Consider the following 24,860-nt stretch of genomic DNA (forward strand, 5'->3'; position numbering starts at 1 on the left):
GATTTCAGGCAGAGCAATTAAGACTGAACTGAACTGAAGTCATAAACAAGCACTTTTCTTTTCCTTTTTATAGATTTGGTATATTTGATACTATTGAATTTTCAACATTTCATTGTTTTAAACAATGTGGTATTGAAAAATATTGAACTGTCATTACTTTTGGCAAACTTAATTGGCACTGATGTAAACAAGATAACTGGGTGGACATGTTATTTTTGCCCCTTTTCGGTGGAAGCAAGAGGTTTGTCCCCTATTTTGCTTCTTTTTCAAACACATCGGTGTGTTGGCCTAGCAAAGCAGAGGTTATATTTCCTATAAATTCTTTACAGCAAAAGCCCCCCATTATTTGTTTTTATTAAAGTTTTTACTATGAAGCAGCAAAATGTTCATCAGCACTAACTTAAAGGCACCATTTTCCTGTGAAAAAAAACAATGTGTAGACTCATAAACGTAGTCCTTCTAAATCTTCACTTTTGACCTACCCACCACTGTGGTACTGTCTGTGTCTATAGAGATCCTGCCGTCTGCCTGTATTTCTTTCTTTCTTTCTTTTTTAATAATTTGTTGTGCTTGAGATGCCCACACAAAACATTAGTATTTAACGTCCTAGGAATAAGACTCAACATTCAACTATCTAACTCCTATTCGGCTCAAAAGCCAACATAAAATAGTAAAATAATGCAGATACCTGAAAGCACAAACAGCGACACAGGAGAAAAAACTTTAAAACAAACTTTAAAGCACAGAGATTCAGTTAAAACCTACAAAAGTACTGAACACAGAGACTTTTAGAAATGTCTTTATTTCTGCTCTCTTCTGCACACATGAGTTGAGTCTCAGCTTTGCATTGCAGATCAGAAAAAAAAAAACAGAAAGGCAAACAAGTCTTCTGGCAGTGGAGGAAGGGTCACTTGCCTATGGAGGGGTTTAGCTGCATTTAACAAAATCTGCATATATGTGCTAATTTTTTAAAAATGGTATCCATCTCTCTCTCTCTCTCTCTCTCTCTCTCTTTCTCTCTCTCTCTCTCTCTTACTCTCTCTCTCTCTCTCTCTCGCTCTCCTTCACACACACACACACACACACACACACACACTTAAAGTACATAAAACCATACAAGCACACACTGCTACAAAATGCTATGTGTCAGCTGGTTTACATCAGATCAGAGACTGATTGGGAAAATGCCCAAATGCCCTCAGTGCTCACACACAGACACACACAGACGGAGGCACACTGCCTTTTCCCTGCCCTCTGGCTAATTAATTTCCCAGATCGAGCATGTCCCACCATAAAGTGCTCTCCCCCCTTCTTGTGTTGCTCTCAATCTGTTCCTCCTCTCTCCTGTGTCTCTCTGCCGAGCCCGGCTCATTTCAGTTCCCTTGGCCTTTGATTGCATCGGCCCAAAATGTCAGGGCAAAGAACGCCACCTCATAGAACCTCTGCTCCCTCGTTTTCTCTTTCTCCTCTTTCTTTATCTTTATATCTGCATAGTTTTATCTGGCTTGGACTATGTGAATCCGAGTTTTTTCCCAGCTAAATGGAGGGATTGTCCGCATGCCTTCTCCAGTTCCCTCTGGTTCTCACAGCTTTTAATTTGTTAATTCTCGACTCACCACAGGCTAAAGCAACAGTCCCTCTCTTGTCTCCTGCCTCCAGTGTGTGTGTTTCAAGTGCTTTATTTAGTATGTTGTTTACTGCATTAGTTTTGGCACTCTGTGTGACCCCGGTCAGTCAGGCCTGCTACTTTGAAGATGAGCACAGTGTGTTAATCAATCAGACAGTGAGACCAACTCTCAGGCAGGTCAGACAGGCATCAAAGGAGTTAAGTGACATCCACATGGTGCTTGTTGAGGTCACCGGGTCACCTTTCACAGTTTTTACACTCTTGTATGATGTACATGTGATCATGCATGTATATTTACACACATGTAAACACAGTCCTGTGAGAGCATTTTCCTGTTTCTGCTTATGTTTACAACCAGTAAACAAATCGTCACGTTAAATACATGCAAGGAAACACATGCACATGTGCACGTGTATACATGCTTACAGAGAATGGAGCTCACAGTGTTTTTTAAGTTCATCCACGAACTATAAACTTACATGGTTATTATTAGGAGTGGGTAATATGGAAATAATCCTTTACTTCAATGTATGTACTTTTTATGGGTAAAGGTCATTTGAGTAATTGATAATTGATAATTTCACAAGAATGTTTTTTGACTGATCTTTGACTGATCTTAATAAGGGCTGCGACTAACAATATTTTTTATTGGCAATTAAAATGTTGATTATTTTTTCATTTAATCAGTTAGTTGGTTGGCCTATAAAATGTTGGAAAATTATGAAAAACATCAATCAGTGTTTCCCAAAGCCCAAGAAGACATATTCAAATGTCTTGTTTTGTCCACAACCCAAAGATACACCGTTTACTGTCATAAAGCAGTAAAGAAACCAGAAATAATTCACATTTAAGGAGCTGCAAACAGAGAATTTTAACTGTTTTTCTTAAAACATTACTTAAACTCAATCGATTAACAGATGGTTGGTGATTTATTTAATAGTTGACTCTTAACTGCAGCAAAGCAAGCAAAACCATCCTGATAACTGATTTTCCAAATACGTCAAGCAATATTAAAGGGAAAGCAGTCATAATATATAAACCGTATTGTAAAATCTCACATGGCAGAGGTATTTCTATTGTCCTGTAACCTGTGATCTTCAGAGAAGTGGTCCACAAAACATATATTGCCAGTTAATAAGTAGTTAATTGCTTAAATTCTTAACAGCAATTAATCATAAACATCCCTACACCAGTGTATATGATTCTGCTGCCCAGTCCTTGTTACAATATGAAAGTGTATCTTTATAAGTTTCTATAAGTCTTGCGCTCGCTGTTGGTTTTTGTGTAATTTTACAAAATACAGCAGAAGTGAAGCCTCAGTCAGATCAGGCGATCTCAGTCAAAGTGTTGGTTAAAATGGGAGGAAAAAATACAAATTGTGATATCCGCTTAAAAGAATGTTTTCACATCCCTTGGAACTTCCCAAAGTTGAAGGAATGAGAAGTGAAAAGGGGTTTTCTTTTGGCTTTCAGCGTACAGCAGTACAGTGGAGAGGGCAAAGCTGAGGCCAAGTTTTTAAATGCAGCACAAAGAAGCGAGTGAATGTCTTTCACATTAGACATGACAGTTGTGCTCTCTGGAATACATCAGCTATAATAAGCTTTTTTTCTGTTGTCCCTGCTGCCATATTTATACACACACACACTGCGCACACATGCACACACGCTGCCTCCCAGTAAATCTTTACCTTATACCGTCACTTCTTTCGTAAGCGTTCTGTCTTCATCAGTGGCTAAAATATGGTGTATAGGGTTACAGCAGGCAGGCATGGGGATGGCTTCAGAGCAATAAGATAGCAGTAATGGCACACCATCATTTAGGAGAATGTAATAAGTGAATATCTAATAAGCCTGTAAAAGATGCTTAACCCCTGATGCTCTGAGGTCAGGTATAGAGATAGGAGAATAAGCTGATTAAGGAGGGTTTCTTCTCACGTTGCGGTCATCACAGGATTGACCAAATCCTGACCCCGCTGGTAGGGGTGCGGTTACCTTCACCCAGAACCCTTCTATGTTTAGATAAATGTGCTATTTATGGTGTTTGATAATGCCTTGTGCCTGATATGGGAAAGGAATAGATTATGAATCTCAGTCTGGAGATAATGTAGGAGTTAATGGAACACCAAAGATTTAGGGTTTTTACTCAGCTGTTCACCTTTGCTTGACATTTGTCATCTTGGTTCCTAACTGAAAGCCCTCAGTAGTGTCTTATGCCACAATTGTTAATGTTTGGGAAGGTCCTAGTAAAAACTAGAAGATGTCACTCGGTAGAGTGCAGATCCCCGCCAGGCAACAGATGATGAAGCACCTACTGCAATGCCGCCACAACTGCCAGATGCAACCTGGAGAGATTTGCAAACTTCTGCCAGCATTAACATGATGTCCACACACAGTACAATGTTTCATACTGAAGCAGTTGTTGATGTGGCCCCTAGTGGCCAGTTAAGAAGAGTCAGAAGTCCGCTGTCAGTGGTCATATAAAACAGAGCAGTCAAAAAATAGAATTTCTGCCTCAAAGTTGTTTGTCTCCCCCAAACAATCAAGTTACAGTTTACATCCATGTCTGTTTAGACTCGTATAATGTATGTAGTGAAGACTTTGAAGGGTTTTTAATATGGAATTTACCACTGTATTGACCTGTAACTTTAAAGGAATTTAATGAAAGGTATTAAGAACTACTTTTGGCAAAATGAAAGTTATCACTATACATGTGCTACAGAGGAGCACAGACAACTGATAGAGAGCTGAACATCATGATGTCACAGGGAACTTTTGGAGATAATATGTCACTATGTCAGCATTTGTGTGTAATTTTTTCTTAAGTAGTGTATGGTTTCTTGTCTTGTGGCCAAAAATGTGTTTAGTGACGTCACTGTGACCTTGATCTTTGACCACTAAAATTTAATCAGTTAATCCTTCCTTCCAAGTGGTGATTTTCACTAAGTTTGATGAAATTCCATCAAGGCGTTCTTGAGATATCATGACCTGAGAAGAGAATGCCTCCAGCAACAGCATGGAGCCATTAACAAAGGTTTTAGTTTTTTTTTTTCCAAAATTCTGAATCATAGTCCTTCAGCATGCAGTCATGAATGTGCACAAAAAATAGGCTTATCAGTTGAGTAGAATGCAAGATTTGCTCTGGACAAGATGCAGGTCCGTTGATCATGCACACACACTCACATATGGACACACAGAAGTGACTGCATGATCCCCTGCTGGGGATAATAATAAAAATTGCAAGGTATACTGCCATGAGTGGTTGCAGGCACTGGTTTTGATACAGGGATACCATTCCTTAAGGTACTAAATGGTCCGTGACTCTCTTTATATTGATCTCTTGATTGATTTGCTGTTTAGTGATTGATTGACAGGAAGATATGTTGGCCCGATTCCCAGGAGATGCTTAACTAAAGTGAGGCAAATGGTTTTAAATGTGATCCACACCTGTTTCTCGTATGATGACATAGTTTTATCCCCCAATGACAGACTTGGTAAAAGACAGATGAAATGTGCCATGCTCAGAATGAGTGATATCCAGGATTTAAGGTCAATCTCTGTCTCTTTCTGCTTCTTTTCACACTAAAGGGGAAGTGTACACATGCACACACACACACACACACACACACACACGTACACACGCAAGAGCCCGATCCTAAAGCCATTTTCAGGCAGGGCAGCAGAGTGTGTCCTCATTACCGTCTGTGAGTGTGTAGTCACCACTCAGTCACAGCTCCTGCTGCCAGAATGGGATTTTCCCCTCTTCTCCTCAGACTCTTCCACCTCTTTTTCACCTTAACTTCTCTTGCATATCGCTTCATCTATTTCTCAGACAGAAAATCATTATCAGTCAGGAAAGACAATTTCCTGCTCCTATGGTCCCTTATACACTGCCAGTCAGAAGTTTTTGAAAACCCTATATTTTAACATTTTTTGGTTAAATTTCAAGCAATGTAATTGTCAGTTACTAGCAAGTACCCTAAAAAGCAACTTGAAATATTTTGTTCTTTTGTGATATAATGTACTGTGTATATATAATTAAATAGGTTCTGTAAGTATTAATCAATTTAAATCGCTACTGCATGTTTAGTCGATTAATCAATTAGTTATCAAGTATTAGATTAATCGCCTACTATTTTGATAATCAACATAATAATAAAATAATCTGTAAATAATGTCCAAAATCTCTGATTTCACCTTCTCAAATGTATACATTTTCTGGTTTATTTAGTCCTTTATAAAAGTAAACTGTATGTCTTCGGATTGTGGACAAAACAAGAAATTAAGGACTTTGCCTTGTGTTATGGAAAACAGTGATCAATATTTTTTACCATTTGCTGACATTTTATGGACCAAACAACTAATCTATAACTCAAGAATATGACTGAAAGTATAATAGTGGTTGACAATAATTGTTAGTCGCAAGTTAGTTTGCTGGAGTCCTTTTGCAGTATGGTATCAGTCTAAATTAAACATCTCTGCTGATAGGATGATGATTTAATTATGCACATGTGACATGAATATGTCTTCTGTCTGGAGGTTTTTTTTAAGGGTCTGAAACGGGCAGCACAGTTGCTATTTGCAATGATTGCACAGCATTGGCCATGCAAGGAGGAGCCAAATCACATTCACTCAACGTTATAAACTTAAGATTTATGTTTTCCACATAAACAAAACACCTCTTTTCACATTTTTGTTTGTTCAAATAACTTGCCAATTTGCCAATAACTTGCAAAACAAAGGCACTGAGCTCAAACTGCGCTCTGCATTTCTGACAATGTGAACAAAACTGTTTGACTGTAGTTAAAAGGTTTCCACTGAAAGCTCCTCTCCTTTGCAGAAGTAGCCAATGATTTCCATTTGCCACTGGCAGTAGCTGGAGTTTACAGTCTCCTGATAAAGGATCAAAGCAAGAGGGGGAGAAGCAGAGCACACACACGGATATTAGACTGTAATGGCGACCAGATGAACTTGTTGATAGAGCACTAAACAAGTCTAAACAGCCTAACACTTGGCTCATTCTGACAAAGGCATTATCTGACTCCCCAGTTTACCAACTTGAGAGCTTAACAAAATGATGTTTATGGTTATTTGCTCCTCTCTTTGTCCTTGCAGCTATCTCAAACTGCCATATGTTTTCTTTATAAAGTCTGGAGCCTGTAATTCAGATTCGGAGGGTTATGTGCTTGGGTGAGTGCAGCACAGTAATCAGGAAATGCATGGACAATGTATTCACTCGCGCTTCTTATACATTCACTGTGGTGGGCACCTGTCTGCTTCCATCCCCTTACTTTGTCAGGCTGAAAGAAGTTAAGTTGAAGGGGAAGAAACAGGGCTGTGAGTTGGTGAAGGGGAAGTGGAGGGAGTTCTGTTGTTCGCTTCGGTTAACTATGAAGCTCTCCTTTTTTATTTGATCTTGCTGTTCCTCCCAATTGCTCTGCAAGGGGGTTTTAACAGCAGCAATATGTGTGTCTTAACATCAGACGAGAGGTCTGAGCCCAGGTAATCGAATTTGGGATCATGTGATTGGACATGACAAGGGGAGCAGGATGGGATGCCGTTCACCTGCTTGACGTCTTTCAGACTCACATGCTCAAACACGCTAAAAAAATCACTAGGGCTGCCCCTTGAAAGTCCAAGATTCGAATCATCATCATCATCATCAGTCGACTGAGATTCTCCCAGTAGAGCAGTCTTTTCTTTTGTCAGTCACTGTGCATTTAACAGGATAAACAGATAGAAGTTGACAAAAATGCACAGGGGTAACATTTCACTGAGGATTTATATAGTTTTATATTAGCTGGCAACCTTATTAAAAAATTCTTGTGACGTACTGATGGTTAACTGTTTAAAGTAAAGGAGTGCAGCTCTTGTTTTTTTAGCTGCATCATTGTAGACAGCAAAATGCAACAGCATGGCAGGTTGTCAGTTTTACAGACTGAACAGGATAGGCTTACTTGATTGTTTGTTTACGTCACTGACAGGTTCAGAGTGTTATTATAAATGTCAGACAAAATTATGAAAAGGATCACTATAGAGGCAGACCTTTTTTTAAAGAGTAAGGCACATTTTGTTTAACTAGAAACAGTTGTATTGCTCTTGCCAAACTAACTCCATTTGCAAAACTGTAATTTTGTTCTTGTCTACTTATGTCTTTATTTGATAATGCAGGATATATGACAGGAAAGGGGAAGCCGTGATGGTCTGTAGACTAGAATGGAACTGAACGCTGCTGTAGAGGACTGATAGCCTCTGTACATGGGGCACACACACTCACCAGCTGAGCTATAGCCCCCCCCACTATTTGTATTGTACGGCCATACTGATTCAACTGAAAAAAAAAATCCTGGTCGGGGACAGCCCTAAAAAACACGAGTGTCTCCATTTTTAGAATATTTTACCAGGTCATCACATGTTGAAAAACAACATGGCCTCTCCGTGTGCTGTTCACCCATCTGGCCTGATGGAGCTCCTTCCCCATGGTGCTGTTTTACATGAAACATTGTGTAACTTCAAAGCCGAGTTACTGCCTGTTTAGCCATAATGTGCCATTATGCATGGCATCTCAGAGCATGCTGGAGTACAAAAGGAACCACATGTGGAGCACATCAAGTGCCCAAAGCTATATATTACATATGTTACATACTGTACACGTGTGTGCCTGTGTGTGCGTGTGTAGCAGAGACTCTACATTACATATTTCCAGCTGGACAGGAGGAAAGAGGGTTAAATACATGCAGTTGATTCAAAAAGCATAAGATTATTCATTTCCCTTCTCCTGTGGGAACAAGCTCCCGCTCCTCAGTGTGAGCACACACTCATATATATGTACACACATACACACAGACATACACACTCTTGGAGAGTGAATTTTACCCAATATGCAGTAACGATGACAGTCTGCCGATTGCATGTTATTTAATACAGTAATATGTGAAGGCATTTTGAAAAGTGCTGGTGATAAAAGTGCAAAAGGGGGACAGGGAGAGATTCAACATGAAAAAGGATGTAAAGATTAATTTTTCCCTCCTTATTGAAGCGGAGATGTCTGAGTCTCAGGCTTGTTTGTGAAAAAGTTTGAAGTGAAATGGATTTCTGCAAATGAGAAAACAACATCAGGGCTAAGTAACTATTTGAAGGTGCTGTCAAAGGCTTTCTCTGTCTTTACCCTCCTCCTTTCATCTTTCTCTCATCCCTCGCTCCTCCTCCTCCCTTCCCACTCTCATTAGTGCCGGTTGTGAGAGAGTGGACAACAAAGTGCAGGCCCTGCCAATCGATCACAGAGCAGCACTATCAATCGACTGGCGGAGCGCAGGTCTCCTCCATCTGCCCAACGATTGACGGGTCAAAGATTGATGGGGGAGATTGTTGTGTCTCCGTGTGCGTTTGTGTGTTAATGCAGCAGAGTATGTCTTTATTTGAGATAGATTACAGAAGATTTAATCTCGTCTTGTTTGTCAGCTGCACATTTTAATTTGTACTCTGTTAAATAAATAAATTAAGAGAGTATTAAACGAACAACACATGTGTGATCTATGGTGTGTGCGTGTGTGTGTGTGTGTAGGTATGTATGCACACATGCTCCCTGGTGTAACAAAGCCCCCAGACACTGACAGATATTTGTTTTGGTGTATACTCTTTACCCTGGCACTATGCTTGTGCCCTGGCAGCAGTAAACACACACACACACACACACAAGCAGAATTAAATCATACATTGGCATGGAGTCACACTTTACCCTGGCACAGTGTCATTGCCTTTCAGTGCTGTGACTCCTGCCAGCGCTCTAATGGATGAATCCTGCAGCATGAGTGTGTATGAGATGTGTGCGTGTATGTGTTTCATCATGTGTGCATGTGTGTGTATTCTCTAGGTGTTGTGTAAACATTGGAATTATGTGTCACAGCTGGCCAGATGACTTGCCCTGGTTTCACGTCGATTTTCTGTGCGTCTCTCTGGGAGGACACCGCCGCCACATTTGCATGAGAAAGGTTGTCAGACTAACACCTTTTCTTGTTTCTCTCCCTCCTCCTCCTTCTCCCCCTCCCTGCCTTTCTCCCGTGTCCACAGCTCTGATAGCCATAGGCCAGTACAGCAGCACCATAGAGACTGTGGATGCTGGATGGTGTAAGGACATCACAGACCAGGGAGCCACACAGATCGCTCAGAGCAGCAAGTCCCTCCGCTACCTGGGCCTCATGAGATGTGACAAGGTAACAAGGCTCAGCCCATAATGTCTGCTGCTGTCTGGTTTCTGTGGTGCGCTCTCAAGGATGCTTCTGGAGATGTTTTTAGACGTAGGAAAGCCGATTTTTTTGCAGTATGAACTGGAAAACATAGACGTAGATGAAAATCTTTGTACTTTAAGAGTTCAACCAATTATCTGATTTGCTGACAAAAAAATTAATCACAACAAATTCTGATAATTATATGATAATGTTTTCTTCTTTCACCTCTAATTTCAGCATTTTTTCCTTACTCTGTTTTATGTCCTTTTGGGATTTTGGGTCTTGATCATACAAAATAAGCAATTTAAAGACGTCATCTTGGACCCTTGAAAGCTGCAGTGGGCATGAACACAATTTTCTGGCGTTTTATGTAGCATTGGGAATCTCTACACACCTCACGATTTGATTACAATTCAAAGGACTATGATATGATTATAAAACGCTTGCTCAATGCTTGATGCATCTTTATGCATCAAAATTTTGGATGTCAGAAATGTAACACCCAGTTTTACAAAATTGTTACAGGCAATATTATTATGTCAAGGATTGTCTTTTTAATTTCCGATTACTGTCTTTTCAAGAAAAATTATTGTCATTGTCAATTTTTATTTGTTGCTGCCTTATTTTCTTTAATACAGCTCTAACCTCCATACTGGTGCTCTGAATGTGCACATATCTGATTACACACCTGTTGCTATTGTATGTAGGACTAGGCAATAGTACAATATTTTTGTTACCAGAACAAATACATTTATTATTAATAATACATATTAAAATAAATTAAAAAATTTAAAAAAAAACCCATTTTGAATACATTTTAATCTCACAATCTTAAACCCTTAATAATTCTCAATGTTCCAATCTAGTATGTGTCACCCACACGTCACTCATTAATGGTGGACACTAGCTCTCTACATTTCACTTGTGTTGTTCTTTTATATAACTAAGTAGAAGTGTATTATTATGTATTATTGCAAGGGACATACATGTGGGGGTCCTTGGCTGAGAAAAAACTGAGAAACCTCTGCTTTTGGGGGATAGTTACCATGGTATAAATGATAGATAAAAATGTCTGACAAATTTCTGTCATCTTCATCATCACTTTGAGGTTTATATATATATATGTATTTCCCAACTCCAGTGCACACACGTAAATGCAGAGACATAACTAACACATACACATGAAGCCTCAAAAGACCCAGGTTAGGGCAACTGGCCAAATAAAAAATCATCCAGACGAGAGCGTGTAGAGTAGCTAAGCCACTGCCGTCTGTGCCCAGTATGTCTGCGTGATGCATGTTGGAGTCGGCTTGTTGGGTGATAACACAAGTAAAGTGACATAATGACCCCTGTCAAGCATACTCTGAGATTCCTCTGGGTCTGAGGGACGAGCTTTCCAAAGTCACCCTTAAACTCTCATCTAGTCTATTACCCGTCCAATCACTGACCTGATGGAAGGCACACTTAGTTGTAGTGCCATGGTAACAACTCCACCCACCTCTCCAATTGGTTCAGTGGAGCCCCTACCACACAGATGCCTCCACTTAGTGTGGGATCATTCAGTCTGACATGAGTGGGATGAGGGTAGACAAGGAAGGCAAAGTGAACAGCTGGCTTAACCGACACTCCTAGGCTTAAGACTTCCAAAAGGATTCTTCCTGGGACCATTTGCTTCTGAAGAGCCCCTTTTGGATGAAAGGGTTTGTCATAAGGTTCTTTGTAAGACTAAGGGTTCCACTGAGAACCATTTTCATCCAAAGAGCCCCTTTTGGATGGAAGAATCCTTGAAGAAGTCTTTCGTTAAGGGTTCGTCAAGGGTTCTTTGGTTCCATAAGATTCTAATTGCAAATAAAAAGGGTTCTGAAAGCCATAGGTAGGTCCTTGGAAGAGAAAAAGGTTCTCAGTAGAAGCATCTGTGTGTGTTCTTGATAAAATCTTTTGAATATAAAAAGGTTCTCAGTAGAACTCCCTTGGTGGGGTCAAGATAACACCCTTGGAATATAAAAAAGTTCTTAGCAGAATACACTAAATGTGTTCTAGATAAAAACCCTTCAGATATATAAAGGCTCTCAGTAGAACCCCCTAGATGGCTTCCAGATTAATCCCAAACAATATAAAAAAGTTCCGCCTGAACATGTTCTAAGTAATACTCTTGGAATATAAAAAGGTTCTCAGTAGAATGCCTTGGGTGGATTCCAAATAAGCACTTGGAAATATTAAAAGGTTCTCGGTAGAAACCCCTGGATGGGTTCTTGATAGCAGCTTTAGAGGGTGGAAGGGTTATGGATTGAACCCTCAGAGAGGGTTCTGGGTGGAACCATTGCACCTAGTTCTGCCTAGAGCCCTTCATGTTGGGTTGTAGGTAGAACTGCAAGTGTAACCTTTATTGAAGGTCAAGTCAAAGAACGCTGTATGGTTCTAGTTAGCCCCATTATTTTTCAGAGTGTAGAAACTTTAGCTCACACTGATATCGTACAGCCTGGCGTCTTGTACCGTAGCCTTGTACACAGCTCAGGCCACAATCCCAGAGCTGGTGGGCCTCCATATGGTGAGTGTAACAGTATGTTTTAATGAGCCTTTTGTTTTCAGGTTGAGGCTAGATTTTACATTTGGGTTTTGGGCTGAACAAATTTAAAAGCTCTCCGCTGTGCTGTAAAAAGTGCAAGTAGAAGTTGGCAGGGAAGCAGAGGGGAGGGAGGCGGGGGATTCTGACTTATAGTCAAGGCCTTTCACCAGGTTGGGAACTCATCATTTTTATTTCTTCATTATAAAATCAGTGATATCTGCGTGTCGCGGCCTCCAGGTTGACCTTATGGATTTCTCTGATAAAAATGCCTACCCGGAGATCGTTAAGCACGACAGGAACATCGGTGTATCATATTTATCTATTTATACTGTAATAAAATTAAAACATATGAGGGTCTGACACTGACCCCATACGTAAGGTCTCGGTGATGAAGCGCTGTGCTCGATTCACATTATTGCGGACATGAATGTGCATCTATCATATTTATCTAGGAGTAATAAAGAGTAACTGCATTACATAGCAGGTGATCACTTAGATTCCATTTTCATTTAGTTCCCCCCTGCCTCACCGACTCGGTGACCCAACAATCGATATCTACAGCCATGCTAATAAAAATCTGTTCTGGAATGACCTACATCTTTGCAGGAATAACAATTTTTCTTAGTTTCTCTCTACTGTATGCCTTCATGCTCCTGCCCTCGCTATGAACAAATTCATCCATCCCTCTGCTCTTATTTATCTATCTATCTCTCTCTTCAGATGTGATATTCATACTCATAATTTAGCCTGGAGGATAGAAAGATAAATAATTATTCTCCCTCTGCTCTGAGGGGGGAATTTGGGGATGACACAGCTAAATAAAGCTGTAATTGGTGCTATTAGAGTTGTAATGGAGTGTGAATCGAGCAGAGAGAAGATTTTGACAGTTTCCAAGGTCAGTGCATTACCAGCTTGGAATCACAGAATTAATTCACTGCATGCTTGCCCCTTTCACCCGTTTCTGTGTCTTCTCTCTTTCGCGCTCTAAAATTGTGTTTAGCATTGCAAATGAGGCTGGGGCACTGGCGAGGGTTTGGTTTAGGCTCGTGTGGGAAACAGACCAGCTCACAGCAGCTACTTTCTTTTGTTGTTGTTGATGTTGTTTTTCATTATGTTAGGCGAGAAAAGGGAGTTACAGTAGATAAGGTCAGGTTTCGGGAGCAGGCAGAGAGAGGAATAGGGGTAATGCGAAGTTCGCTCAGAGGGAAACGAATAAACAGAAATAGGTTGTTATTACCGAGGTCGCAGCGAAAATGAGAGCTACAGAGCGAGTTAAAGAGGTAAAAAGGTGAGAGGCAGAGACGGACCAGGGGAATTGTGGTTATGTACAAGTCAGCCCACAGGCAGCAGTGACCATGCTCTGCCTTATCCTCACCTCCTACTCCTCCTCTATCTACTCCTCTCCATCCATCACACCTCCTGCCCCCTCCTGCTCTCCTCTCGGGATTCTTCAATCGCCTCAACTAAAGATCAGTGCTACTGTTTTTCTGTCTGACAGTTAATTAGAATTTTTTTTTATGTGTTTTACATTTAGATATTTAGTAAAGCTGACAAGGCCCTCCAAAACAACTTGTACTTTGGGGCTGTTTGATGTATTCATCAAGGTCACTTTGACTCTGCTGTTGTCTGATTTCAACCTGTGACTTTTCTGTTGTAAAACTGGTGCTTCAGCCCTTTGGCCACACTGCTGCTACACTGGTTCTTCTTGCTTAAGGGAGTGAATTCTTAAGTTAAAAAAAATCCAATTAAGTTACTGTTATGGACTAGTCAAGTATTTGGGTTTTATATAAAAGTACCTGGAGTGTGTCCCAGAGGGAACTGGACTGGTTTTCAAGAACAGAGAAAAACAGCTGGGTGGTGGTTTAGTTTACTGAGTAGGAGGCTAGCAGGTGGTGCTGCTCTGGTGAGCAACAAGCTCCATCTTGTTTCATCAGTTCGGTTTAGGTTGGTGTTGAATGGATCCCAAAATAAGAGAGCTGGTTTTCATACAAAAGCGTTTGAGCTGGAAGGTGGTGCAGGTGTAGTGTGTCCTCAGCGGAGTTTTCCAGGAGCTGGCATCTCTGTAACGCTGCTGCACTCCCCACTCACACCTGATGCTTGTCACATAATGAACTACTCCAGTTGTGCGTCTCACAGTGACGTCATTTCAGCAAGACACAGCTTAACCTCATGTTTTATTTCTGCATGAAAACCAGTCCAAGGGGTCTGGGCAAAAGGAAAAGAAAGAGGAACTATACCCCCACTGGTTTATACAAAAAAAATCCATTGAACTAAGTGCCCCACTACCTAAAAAGGACTAAAAGTATTCAGGTGAGATTTATTTTTTTCAATGCACTCTAAGCACAAGGTTTATACTGTATATTGTGTGTTAACAAGTTATCTAACATTAGACATTTGTCTTTCTTTTCATAAAAAAATATTTTAATACTTATGGCAGTTAAAGTCCACTTCACAATAATTATTGTAATACTGCAATATGTTTCAATTGCAAAATGACTACCTGAAAAAATTCAATGATTAATCTGATGTGTACAGTATTTTTTATTCATGAAGAAATTGTTAAACCTTTTAACTTAAAGTGCTTCTGCTTTCCTTCTTTAATAGAATATAATAAGAGTAGCAGCTATGACCTAAGCATGTGCAAAAAATGTCTTTGACAGTGTTTGTCTGAATTATGCACATGCAAAAAAAAAAAAAACAATGCAGCAGATGGGAGATATCATCACAGTCTGATACGGTATTTAGACTTTTTTTTATTGTGATATTCAATATATTGTTGCATCCCTTCTGCTTCATGTAAACTCATAAAAATGATCTTGGCAAAACTTTTTTGTACCTGTTTCATAGATGATTTTTTTTTAAAGGAATTTACTAAGATTATCTTGGCCAAACCTTTTTTTTTCATTTGTTCTTAAGTCATGAACATAACCAAGAAAACAAGTCACCACCTTTTTTTTCCTCACACGTCTCTCAGGGCTTCCGTACCTTTGACCACAGCTTGTTGGAAAATTTGAAATAGTTTATGTTTGTTGTAGTTTGTCTTGCATGCCGTGTTTCCATAAATGAATCAAATCAATATTTTTAAGTACTTTGCAAAATTGCTTTTAGTATGGGCAGTGCATTCAATTTGGCCGTAATTTTTTTCCGGTTCGCATTTGACATTTCAGCCTCTAGCAGTGTTGTATCATGCTTTATTTGTGTATCACAGCAGTAAAAACCGGAGGCATGTCCAATTCAATCTCGGGGCAAACTAATCTCATCTCTGCACTTAATGCAGTTCTGGGAAAACGCAGAAGCTCGGGGATAACTCTCAATTCCACAAGGTTCCCACATAATGAAAGTCTTGTGCAAATTACTTAACTTTAGATTTCTCTCGGCCACAGCTTCTCTTCTTTATGTTGACAAATCCATTTCAATATTTTTCTCCTCATTTTATTAAATTCTCCATTGTTTAAAATAAAGATGTAGCTGCACTTTCTCCATGCATGTGCTTGTCTTTTTCTTTTTTCAGCCTACTGTTCACAGCATGAACGACCAACATGTAAAATCAGCAGTACTTTCTCTAGTGAAACACAGATTACTTCTGTACTCTTAGACTGTTCAGAAACTGTATTGAAGCTTACTGTCTATGATGAAACATAACACAAGAGATGGAGGTGATTCCTGGCAAAACTCCTCTGCATTAGAATGTGTTTTCTATTAGATTTAGATGGTATTTTATAGAAAACATTTCCACCTAGAAGAGAAAATAATATCCCCATGCTGTCATAATTATGAGACAAAAAAATATAATATTCACATAAAAATACATAATTGTGAGATAAAAAGTCGTAGTGATAAGATAAGAAAGACATAATTAAAAAATGAGAAGTCAAAATTATTAGGTAAAAGGTCAGAATTATGAGTAAAAAAGTTAGAATGATTAGATAAGAATATATAATTACGAGATTAAAAAAAGACGTAATTAGGTGATAAAATGTAAAGATTACCAGGTAAAAAGTTGAAATTATGAGAAAAAAGTCAATTGAAACTGACTTTTTATCTCACAATTCTGACTTTTTAACTCATAATTATGATATATCTCATAATTCTTACTTTTTTAACTCATAGTTAAATTTTAACTCATAATTAAGACTTTTAATCCCATAATTTTGATTTACCATTAGGATTTTTTTTTCTTTTACTGGTGGAAATACTGTGGCTCCCACAGTATTTTCATTTGTAAGTTTGATAGATTTTAATTGGTCTTAGCTTGACCTGTAACAACCCACATTTATTTAGCTCAACCCAAGGATCTACACACTTGAGGAACCATCTCAATATTTACCCATCAACCCACTTCTCTCCGAGCCAGCATACTGTAGCTGAGGGGGTCATTGACAGCGACCCCCCAAACTGAAATAATTTTGCTTTGCCGACCAACCATGAATGTTTGCATTGTGAAAATAAATTGTTATATACACTTAGACTCAGTGGTCTGCTGTGGCATGTAGTTATTTCTCAGGAGGACTGTGTTGACAGTGTTTTGGTCGTACTGCAAATACTCCAAAGTTAATATTTCCCTTACAAGGACTTTGCTTGGTTTATGTTCAGGATGTGTATGTTGCAGGAATTTAGTACAAATAAATGCAACACATAGGTAGAAAAAAACAACACTCTTACAATTAAAAGTTCCTGGTAGAACCTTTATAAAGGTTCCACTTGAAACCATTTAGTTTTACCCTCCACCCAGAGCCTTTTCTCCTTTTAAGGGTGCTTACAAGAACCCCTGCGGTTTCTACTGAGTACCTTTTTATATTCCAAGATTTCCAGGGGTTCCAAGGTTTTATCTATAACTCACTCAAAGGGTTCTACCAAAAACCTTTTTATATTTCAAGGGGTTTCTCTAGCGCCCATCAACGGGTTTCTAAGAACTCTTTTATATTCCAAGGATTTTATCTAGAACACACTTGGGGTGTTCTACTGAGAATATTTTTTTTATAACAAGGATTTTATCTAGAACACACGAAGGGGTTCTACAAAACAGCCTTTTATATTACAAGGTTTTTTTTTTTTTAAAACCCACTCAGGCAGTTGTCCCCAGAACCCTTTTATGCTACACTACAAATAACCATTGACGAAGCCTTGATGAAACATTTCAATAATCTTTAAAGAACTCTTCTCCTTTGGATGAAGACCGTTCATAATTGAAACAAAGTAACCTTGAAAAACTCTTGTTTTCAAAAAAGGAAGAAAATGCTTCTGTGTAGAGCCTCGATCCTTCAAGAAGAATCTTTCTTCAACCCTTATTTCCAAGAGCAAAGGCTTGGATTAGTAATAAACAGACGTCCTCTTCAGCAGTTCATAGCCTCATCACTATTAGAGTTAGCCTTAGCCTGTCTGCCTTACAGATGTTCAGGTAACCTCTGCAGCCTACATTTGGCTATTTAAAATAAATCATGCTTTGATTGTCTCTATTTTTTCTTTCCTCCCTCCATCAGTTTTTCCTCTCTGCCCCCTAAAGCTTCCTCCCATGCTAACTGATGTGGGGTTAGGTTTCAGAGCGGGTCCTGTCAGTTTCAGACAAATACAGTCTTGTGATAACCTTGACACACAGTGCGGACAGCCCAGTCAGCTCTCCCCCTCGGCAGCGCGGCTTGGCTCTGTGTAAATTTGTTTGGAATTGTCAAAACGCAGGGAATTTTAATGTAACAGCTTCCCTGAATGTCACAGGACTTAGAAAGTGTAGAATTCATTTAAGAACTGTTAACAGGATCCATCTGGCTCTCCTCATGTGGAGCTGTGTGAAGGATCGATTTCCTCCGTCACAGTTTATACAAACGTGCTTCCGTACTGTATACATTTTACTGCCAGCCTGAATTTTGTGTCCACTGCCATTTGGACTGATATGATTTTTTTTTTTTTTACCTCTGTACAAACACAGACGTAGCACAGGCACAGATCTGTGTGAAGTCTCTTTGATTGTCAGAATATTTTCTTATTTAGACTCTCCTTTCAGTAGCTGGGCGATATACGTTTGTAATAGTGTGGAATGTGTGCGTTTGACTTTTTTTTTGGTTCCTCTCTACGTCCCTGCACGTCTGTCTGAAGGATTTCCTTTGTGTCCCAGTGTGTTTATACGTGTCTGTGTGTAACTGTGTGTGTTCTCCAAGAGGAATTTATGTTATTTGCTGTTAACGCAGCTCATAATGGAGCATTGAAATCAGAACCCCTCCAGGCCCGGGCAAATGGCATGCTCCGCCTGCCTCAAATGATTACACCCCTCTGTCCCCGGGGCCAAACGACCCCCGTTCTGACGAGGAGAAAGAATGCGATTGATCCAGACTCACCCAAAAATAATCAAATCAATTCATTTTGTCCCTCTTTCTGCTATGACTCCGTGCCAGTCTTTTGAAGTATTCAGCTGAAAGATTCAAGGAAAAAGTGCCTTAATCTTCTGAAAAACGGATCCTTTTTGCTCGCATATGTCAATGCGTGTGTCTCAGAGAAGCCCGGCTCCCCAGTGAGTCTACTGTTAAATGTTAGGTCTCTCTGTGGGAGGAATTCATCTTTCTACACTTGCACAAACACAATGGAACATTATGTATTAATCTAGACTATGCATTCTAGTGGTGAAACTGAGTGCATTGGTGTCAGATGTAATTTTCAACTAAAATTATAGTGATGTTGTAACAACATTCTGCTCTTTGGACACTGAGGCAGAAACACAAACACATATAAACATGCCAAACTCCCACAAATTCAGCAAATGCCAAAGGTGGCAAAAGTAGACAATTTCTTACTGAGGCCGAAGTACAGATACTTGTGTAAGACTGATTTAACTTCAACTTGGTACAGGCTCTGAAATGCACTCAAAGTATAAAAGTCAAAGCTCTCTGATGGACATTTCTATCAGCTGTTATTGTGTAAAGCAACTGAACCTCACCTTTTATTTATGTTCAAGTCTTCCTCTCCTGTCTGTTTTGTCTTATGTCTTTCAAACTTTTTCCTCTTGTTATGTATGTCGTGAGTGATATGCACTGATGGATACACCAAGGAATTGTCTTTTCCATGTATTATTGTCCCATCTATTTAGGTTGAAATCAGTCTTGATATTGGGAATGTGGCACACAATGATATAAAATAAAAATAACCAATAATTCTTCTCAAATGCCGTAAAAATCAACTGACATGTCCAGGGTAGGAATTTTACAGTGGCCACAATGACCTTGGCCACCGTTCCCCTCAGTCTGGCTTCATGCCCCTCAAAAAAATATGCCCTGCAGCCACAGCAGCCTTGAGGCCCCGCCCGTGCTGCCCCAACTGCTTTCGCCATTCCTTTCCTGTCATTACGTTTTTTTTAGACACCAGTGTCTTTTGTTCAGATTGTAATTGGGCAACATCAGGTGAAATAGTGCACACATAAGCAGTGGTGGGTTAGATTTGGAGCCTGGTATGAACCGCTAGAAAACTGGGCCATTGAAGTGTAATGCAAACTGGCAGCAGAGACAGAGCACTCAGGACAAGAAAGGAACCGTGTAATGGACAATAATGTGTAATTACAGTAATGTGTTGACGTGATACAAACCTTGATCATGAAACATAATATTCCTCTATACAGCAGACTGGAGACAGTTAACTGTGACAAACAGAGAGATCTGCTCGTCTCTTCTTCACTACTGGATGCACTGTCTCTCTCATTACAGCCAATGCAATGAAAAATAGATTCTGCAAGTCATTCTCATTATAAACTTTATCAAAATAATGACTTATTTTCTCAAAATATTGAGTTATCATCTCAAAATAATGAGAAACGTTCTCATTATTATTTAATGTATATTTTGAGAAAGTTTCTCATTATTTTAAGATACAAACTCATTATATATGGCACACTAGTTAGTAAAAGACAAGTGGCAAATGACGAAAGGCCTTGACGAGAAGATATAAGGAGTATAAAATATAGATATTTGTGTTAAAATATAGGAGTACAAGTAAAAAGTTGTCAGAACAATAAATACTCAAGTAAAGTACAGATACTTAAAAAAAAACTCTACTAAAGTTCAGTAACAAGGTTTTTTTTTTTTTTTTACCTCCCACCTCTGTCAAATGATAAAGTTGTAACATTTATAGCTGTGTTTTGGCTAAGTGCAAAATTAAGAAAAGTGTGCAATCACAGGGAGAGGGGTCCAGAGCTAAGCTTTTTTGATTTGTGCAGAAATGCACTGTACTGCTGAGCACTAAAAAGTGTAACTCATTGCACTCCTTATCTTGACACTGTTTTCATATGTCTCCTATATGTGTTAAGTTGCTGTTCTCTATAATGGGCCCTCCTGGCCGCTCTCTGAACATTTAGAGCCTTCATTCTGTGTTGATGTATCACTTCTGGGGTTTTAATCTTATTCAGCCTCAGTGGAATGTTTTCTTTAGAAGCGCTTTCACAGCTTGTTCAAATGTACCTCTTTTTCCCTCCCATCCTCTCGTCCATTCCCCCTCTGCTTGTCTCCGTCCTCCTCTCCTTTCTCGACATCTTTTTCACTTTTCCCCCTATCCTCTCTTCTCATCTACCTTCTTTTTCTGCTCTCTACTTCTTTTCCACTACTTCATTAGAGTGAAAACAAATGGGCAGTCCAGGTTGTGAAACAGAGAGGAGAGCAAACTCACACAGTCAGCATGAAGCCGGACTGGGAAAATAATGACACTGACTGCTACTGGCCCCTTCAGGGACAGCTGGTGGAGAGAGTAAGAGTTATCATAGTAATGGAGGAGATGGAGGAGGAGTAAAATGAGGGGAGGCCTTGAGGAAAAAAATAATGAAAGAATGATTTAACGAATGACAAGAAACCAAGAGAAAATAAAAGTTAAATTAAATAAAAGGAAACAATGAACAATGGAGTGAATGCTGGCTATTCCCTTTACAAAAAAAAGTGTTTTGTGTAAGCACTTTTGAAGTGTGCTCCCATTACCTGAACTGAGGTGGAGCAGCGTTTAGGGAACAGGTATGAGCAGTGCACCCCCCCCCCCCCCCCCCCAGGTAGAGCAAGCAGACAGACCTTGTTAAAAGAACAGACATCCCAATCAATATGGTCGTTCCACGGGTGCATCCAGCTGCCGGGGACTACACACAGATAGGCACGGCACAGCAATTTGCAGACATAAACAAGGGCCTAATTGTTCAGGGCCTGGAGGTTTGCAGTGAGGAAAACAAAGATGAAGTATAGTGAAGAGTTAAGAGGCATTTTAAGTCTCGTTTAGGAAATGAGAGTTTGGGAGTTCAGCAAAACTTTCTTTGATGAGTGTTGTTATTGTGAACGGCGGGGATCCTCTGTTTAAAGGCTTTGGAAGTGGAAGAGTATTAGGAGAAAAGATGCTGCATGCACAGCATCAAATGTGAGATAGACAGGTTCTCTGGTTCCTACACTCTGAGAAATTAAGATGCTAACTAGAACCAAAAACAGTTCTTCGGCTTGTCGCTGTAGGAGGATCCTTTTTGGTATCTGGTAGAACTTTTCCCTTAGAAGAGTTTTCACCCAGAACCACGATGTAAGAAGTTCAACAGAGAAAATCCTCTATGGGGGTTCTATTCAGGGCCTTTACACCTTTTAAAGGTGCTAACAAGAAACCATCCAGGAGGTTCTACCAAGAAACTTTTTATATTTCAAGGATTCTATCTATAACCCACCAAGGGGGTTCTACTGAGAACCTATATTCCAAGTGTGTTATCTAGAACACGCTCAGGAAGTTTTACTGAAAACTTTTTTTGTATTCCCAGGGTTTTATCTGGAACCCACCCAAAGGGTTCTACTGAGAAGTATTTTATATTATGGTATAAAGAACCCTTGAAGAAAGAGTTCTTCAAGTATTTCATCCCTGAAGAACTTTTTCATCAGAAAGGGATTCTTTGGATGAAAAGTGTTCCTAATGGTCTTATAAAGAACTTGACAAGTCCTTCTGTCAAAAAAGGGTTCTTCAGAAGCAAATGGTTCTGGGTAGAACCTCAGCCCTTCAAGAAGGACCCTCTTGGACTTCTTGCTTCCCGGAGTGTACTTCCCATGCTTTGGTCAGACTTGAACGTTCAAAGTCGAGAAAGTAGTTTGAAAGAGTCATTTGCTATTTGTGATTTTCAGTGTAATCTTGGAGTCTCATCCCACACAGAAGAGCTGTATTGATTGGCGGTCTTAACTGAAGCCGCCTCCTGATCATCCCTTCATCTTGTTTCTAAAGGGCAGGAGCAAGGGACAGTGAAGGAGAGAGGGCGAAATAAAGTGAGACACCGACAGAGTTCACTGAGTATCTGAAGGGAATCTCAGAATTGCCCTTCAACAAAAAATTTACCAGACACACACGTAAACCTGACCTCACCTGGTTCACATACACTCATATACACATTTCTTTGCCTTCCCTCCACCTTGTCCTTACTTCACTTTTACCCCTCTTCCCTCTTTTTGTCTCCCTGCTTCTCCCTCCCTTACCCTCCTCTGAGCAAGGACAGCCAAGGTTGTTTGAATTTTGGATGCTGCACACATCTTTTGTTCATTCAATTAGTTCATTCAGGTTGCCCCCCCCCCCCGTCTTGTCTTTCAGCCTTCCCCCTTTTTCTCCCCCCTCCTCCCTCATCCAGTGCTGTTTACTCATCACAACGGAGGTCAACATAATCTCATGGAGTCATGGGCAGACAGTAGACGAGACTCAGTGTGCCCTGGATACTCACACTTGCCGGTCCTGATATGTTTTGGGGCAATAACTAACGTTTGGCTCAATATGTTTTTCCCGTCTCCCAAATATTGAGAGAGACAGCAGGTGGTTGCAGACCCTTTTTAGCCTGCAGGCACAGTGTCTGACTGAGTTGGTGATGAATGAGCTATTTAATGCTAATGACAATGTAGCTCCCTCACTGAATGTACAAATGTACAAATTTTATATAACCAAATAAGCTTTGGAAGGTTTTGATTGAAGGGATAGTTCAAATCATTTGAAGTGGGGTTGTATGAGGTACTTATGCAAAGCCATTGTCTTACCTACAGTAGATAGAGGTGGACACGCAGCAGCAGTACAGGTGTATAGAACTAAGCAATACACTGCTGTGGACAGGGACAGCAGCAAACAACCCACCTAAAAAAATCTATATCAGATTATGGAAGGCCGTAGAATTGTGTAGGAACAGCAGGGACATGTCCCTTCTACTATCCAGGGATTACTGGATTGTCCCTTGCAATGATTTTGATAAAAAGATTAAAATACGACCACCGTTGTTTGTTATTGTATAGTCAATGTTAGTCAGTGAGATTCAGTATTGTGACAAAGTAGCTGCGCTAATTATAGATGCAAATCTGTGCATTTTCAAGTTTTGAAAGATTGCATACTTCCCCTCATAATACGAAGCATTGGTTTGTTCCACTGCCTACCTATAGTTATGGTTCTCTTTTTACTGCCAGAATATATGAATTAAGCAACTAGCAACAAATCTAGTCAGTTCTTCAGACCGTCATGGAGGAAGTGAGAAATATACACCAATCTGCTGTTCTGTAATTTATTCCCATGCGTGCTGTAATTACAGTCAGGACTCCTCTGGCACCAGCACCCTCTGTCTCTGCTCGCACCACGACCGTGACAGCTTTTGCTATGCTTATAGGGACACTGTGTAACCCGGTTCGTTTCGTTTACTCGCCACAAGCGCACTGCCATTATAATATCCAAATATCGCTCTCTCCAAACCAACCAGATTCCGCTGGTGAAATCAGTCATTTTACCTTGCAGAGCACGTTGCTGGTTTAAAGCTGCCTCGATTATTTATTATTAACACAAACTAACTAACCAATCAAGGCAGTGGTAGACCAGCAACTCCCATGTTCTACAAGATAAAATTTTTGAGTCTAAGTGCACGAGAGAGAACAATATTTGGCTTGTGTGATGGCAGTTTACTGTTGTTAAAGGCTGTCTGATGGTAAGATAAAGAGGTGAAAATATTCTAAATATAGCACACACTTAAACTGACGTTCATTTTTAAGATGGGCCATTTTCAGGTGTCTAAAATACATTTAGCTGCTGACCATGTCCACAGCAGTACATGGCTTAACATGCTGGTACTCTTCAAACTGGAGGCATGTTGACCTCCATCTACTGTAGGTAATGCACTGACTATGGATAAATACCTCATATAACCCCACTTCAAATGATCTGAACTATCCCTTTAAGCCTCTGATTGATTTCCAGCTTTCTAATCTATTGTAAAGTAGTCGCCATTGGATGTAAAAGCTTTGAATAAGTTTTTCTGTTTTGCAGAGGAAAAGTGTGTAGCCAGATACAGCGTTCCTATGACCTGTGGCTGTTCTGTGAACATTTGAGAAAAAGAACAATTTTCACCCAAGGGCTAAAATTCAGAAAACAAAGATCCAGATTTATCATGCTGTCAAGACTTGCGCTTGTACTGACAGTGAATAGAACAAAAGGTTGAAGTCTGTGTATGC

The 24,860-nt window shown here is 39.9% G+C and overlaps 1 protein-coding gene across 1 annotated transcript in view; it reads left to right on the top strand.

Moving 5' to 3' along the window:
* Positions 1–24,860, top strand: part of fbxl17 (F-box and leucine-rich repeat protein 17) — a 305,963-nt gene that overhangs the window by 267,241 nt on the left and 13,862 nt on the right. The window contains exon 10 of the mRNA XM_084728685.1: positions 9,694–9,836. Coding sequence (XP_084584811.1) covers positions 9,694–9,836 — 143 coding nt within the window. The remainder of the gene's footprint in view (positions 1–9,693; positions 9,837–24,860) is intronic.

This window comes from Lutjanus erythropterus, chromosome 10 (assembly GCF_056507025.1).
Source record: "Lutjanus erythropterus isolate fLutEry1 chromosome 10, fLutEry1.hap2, whole genome shotgun sequence".
NCBI classification, from domain to species: Eukaryota; Metazoa; Chordata; class Actinopteri; order Lutjaniformes; family Lutjanidae; genus Lutjanus; species Lutjanus erythropterus.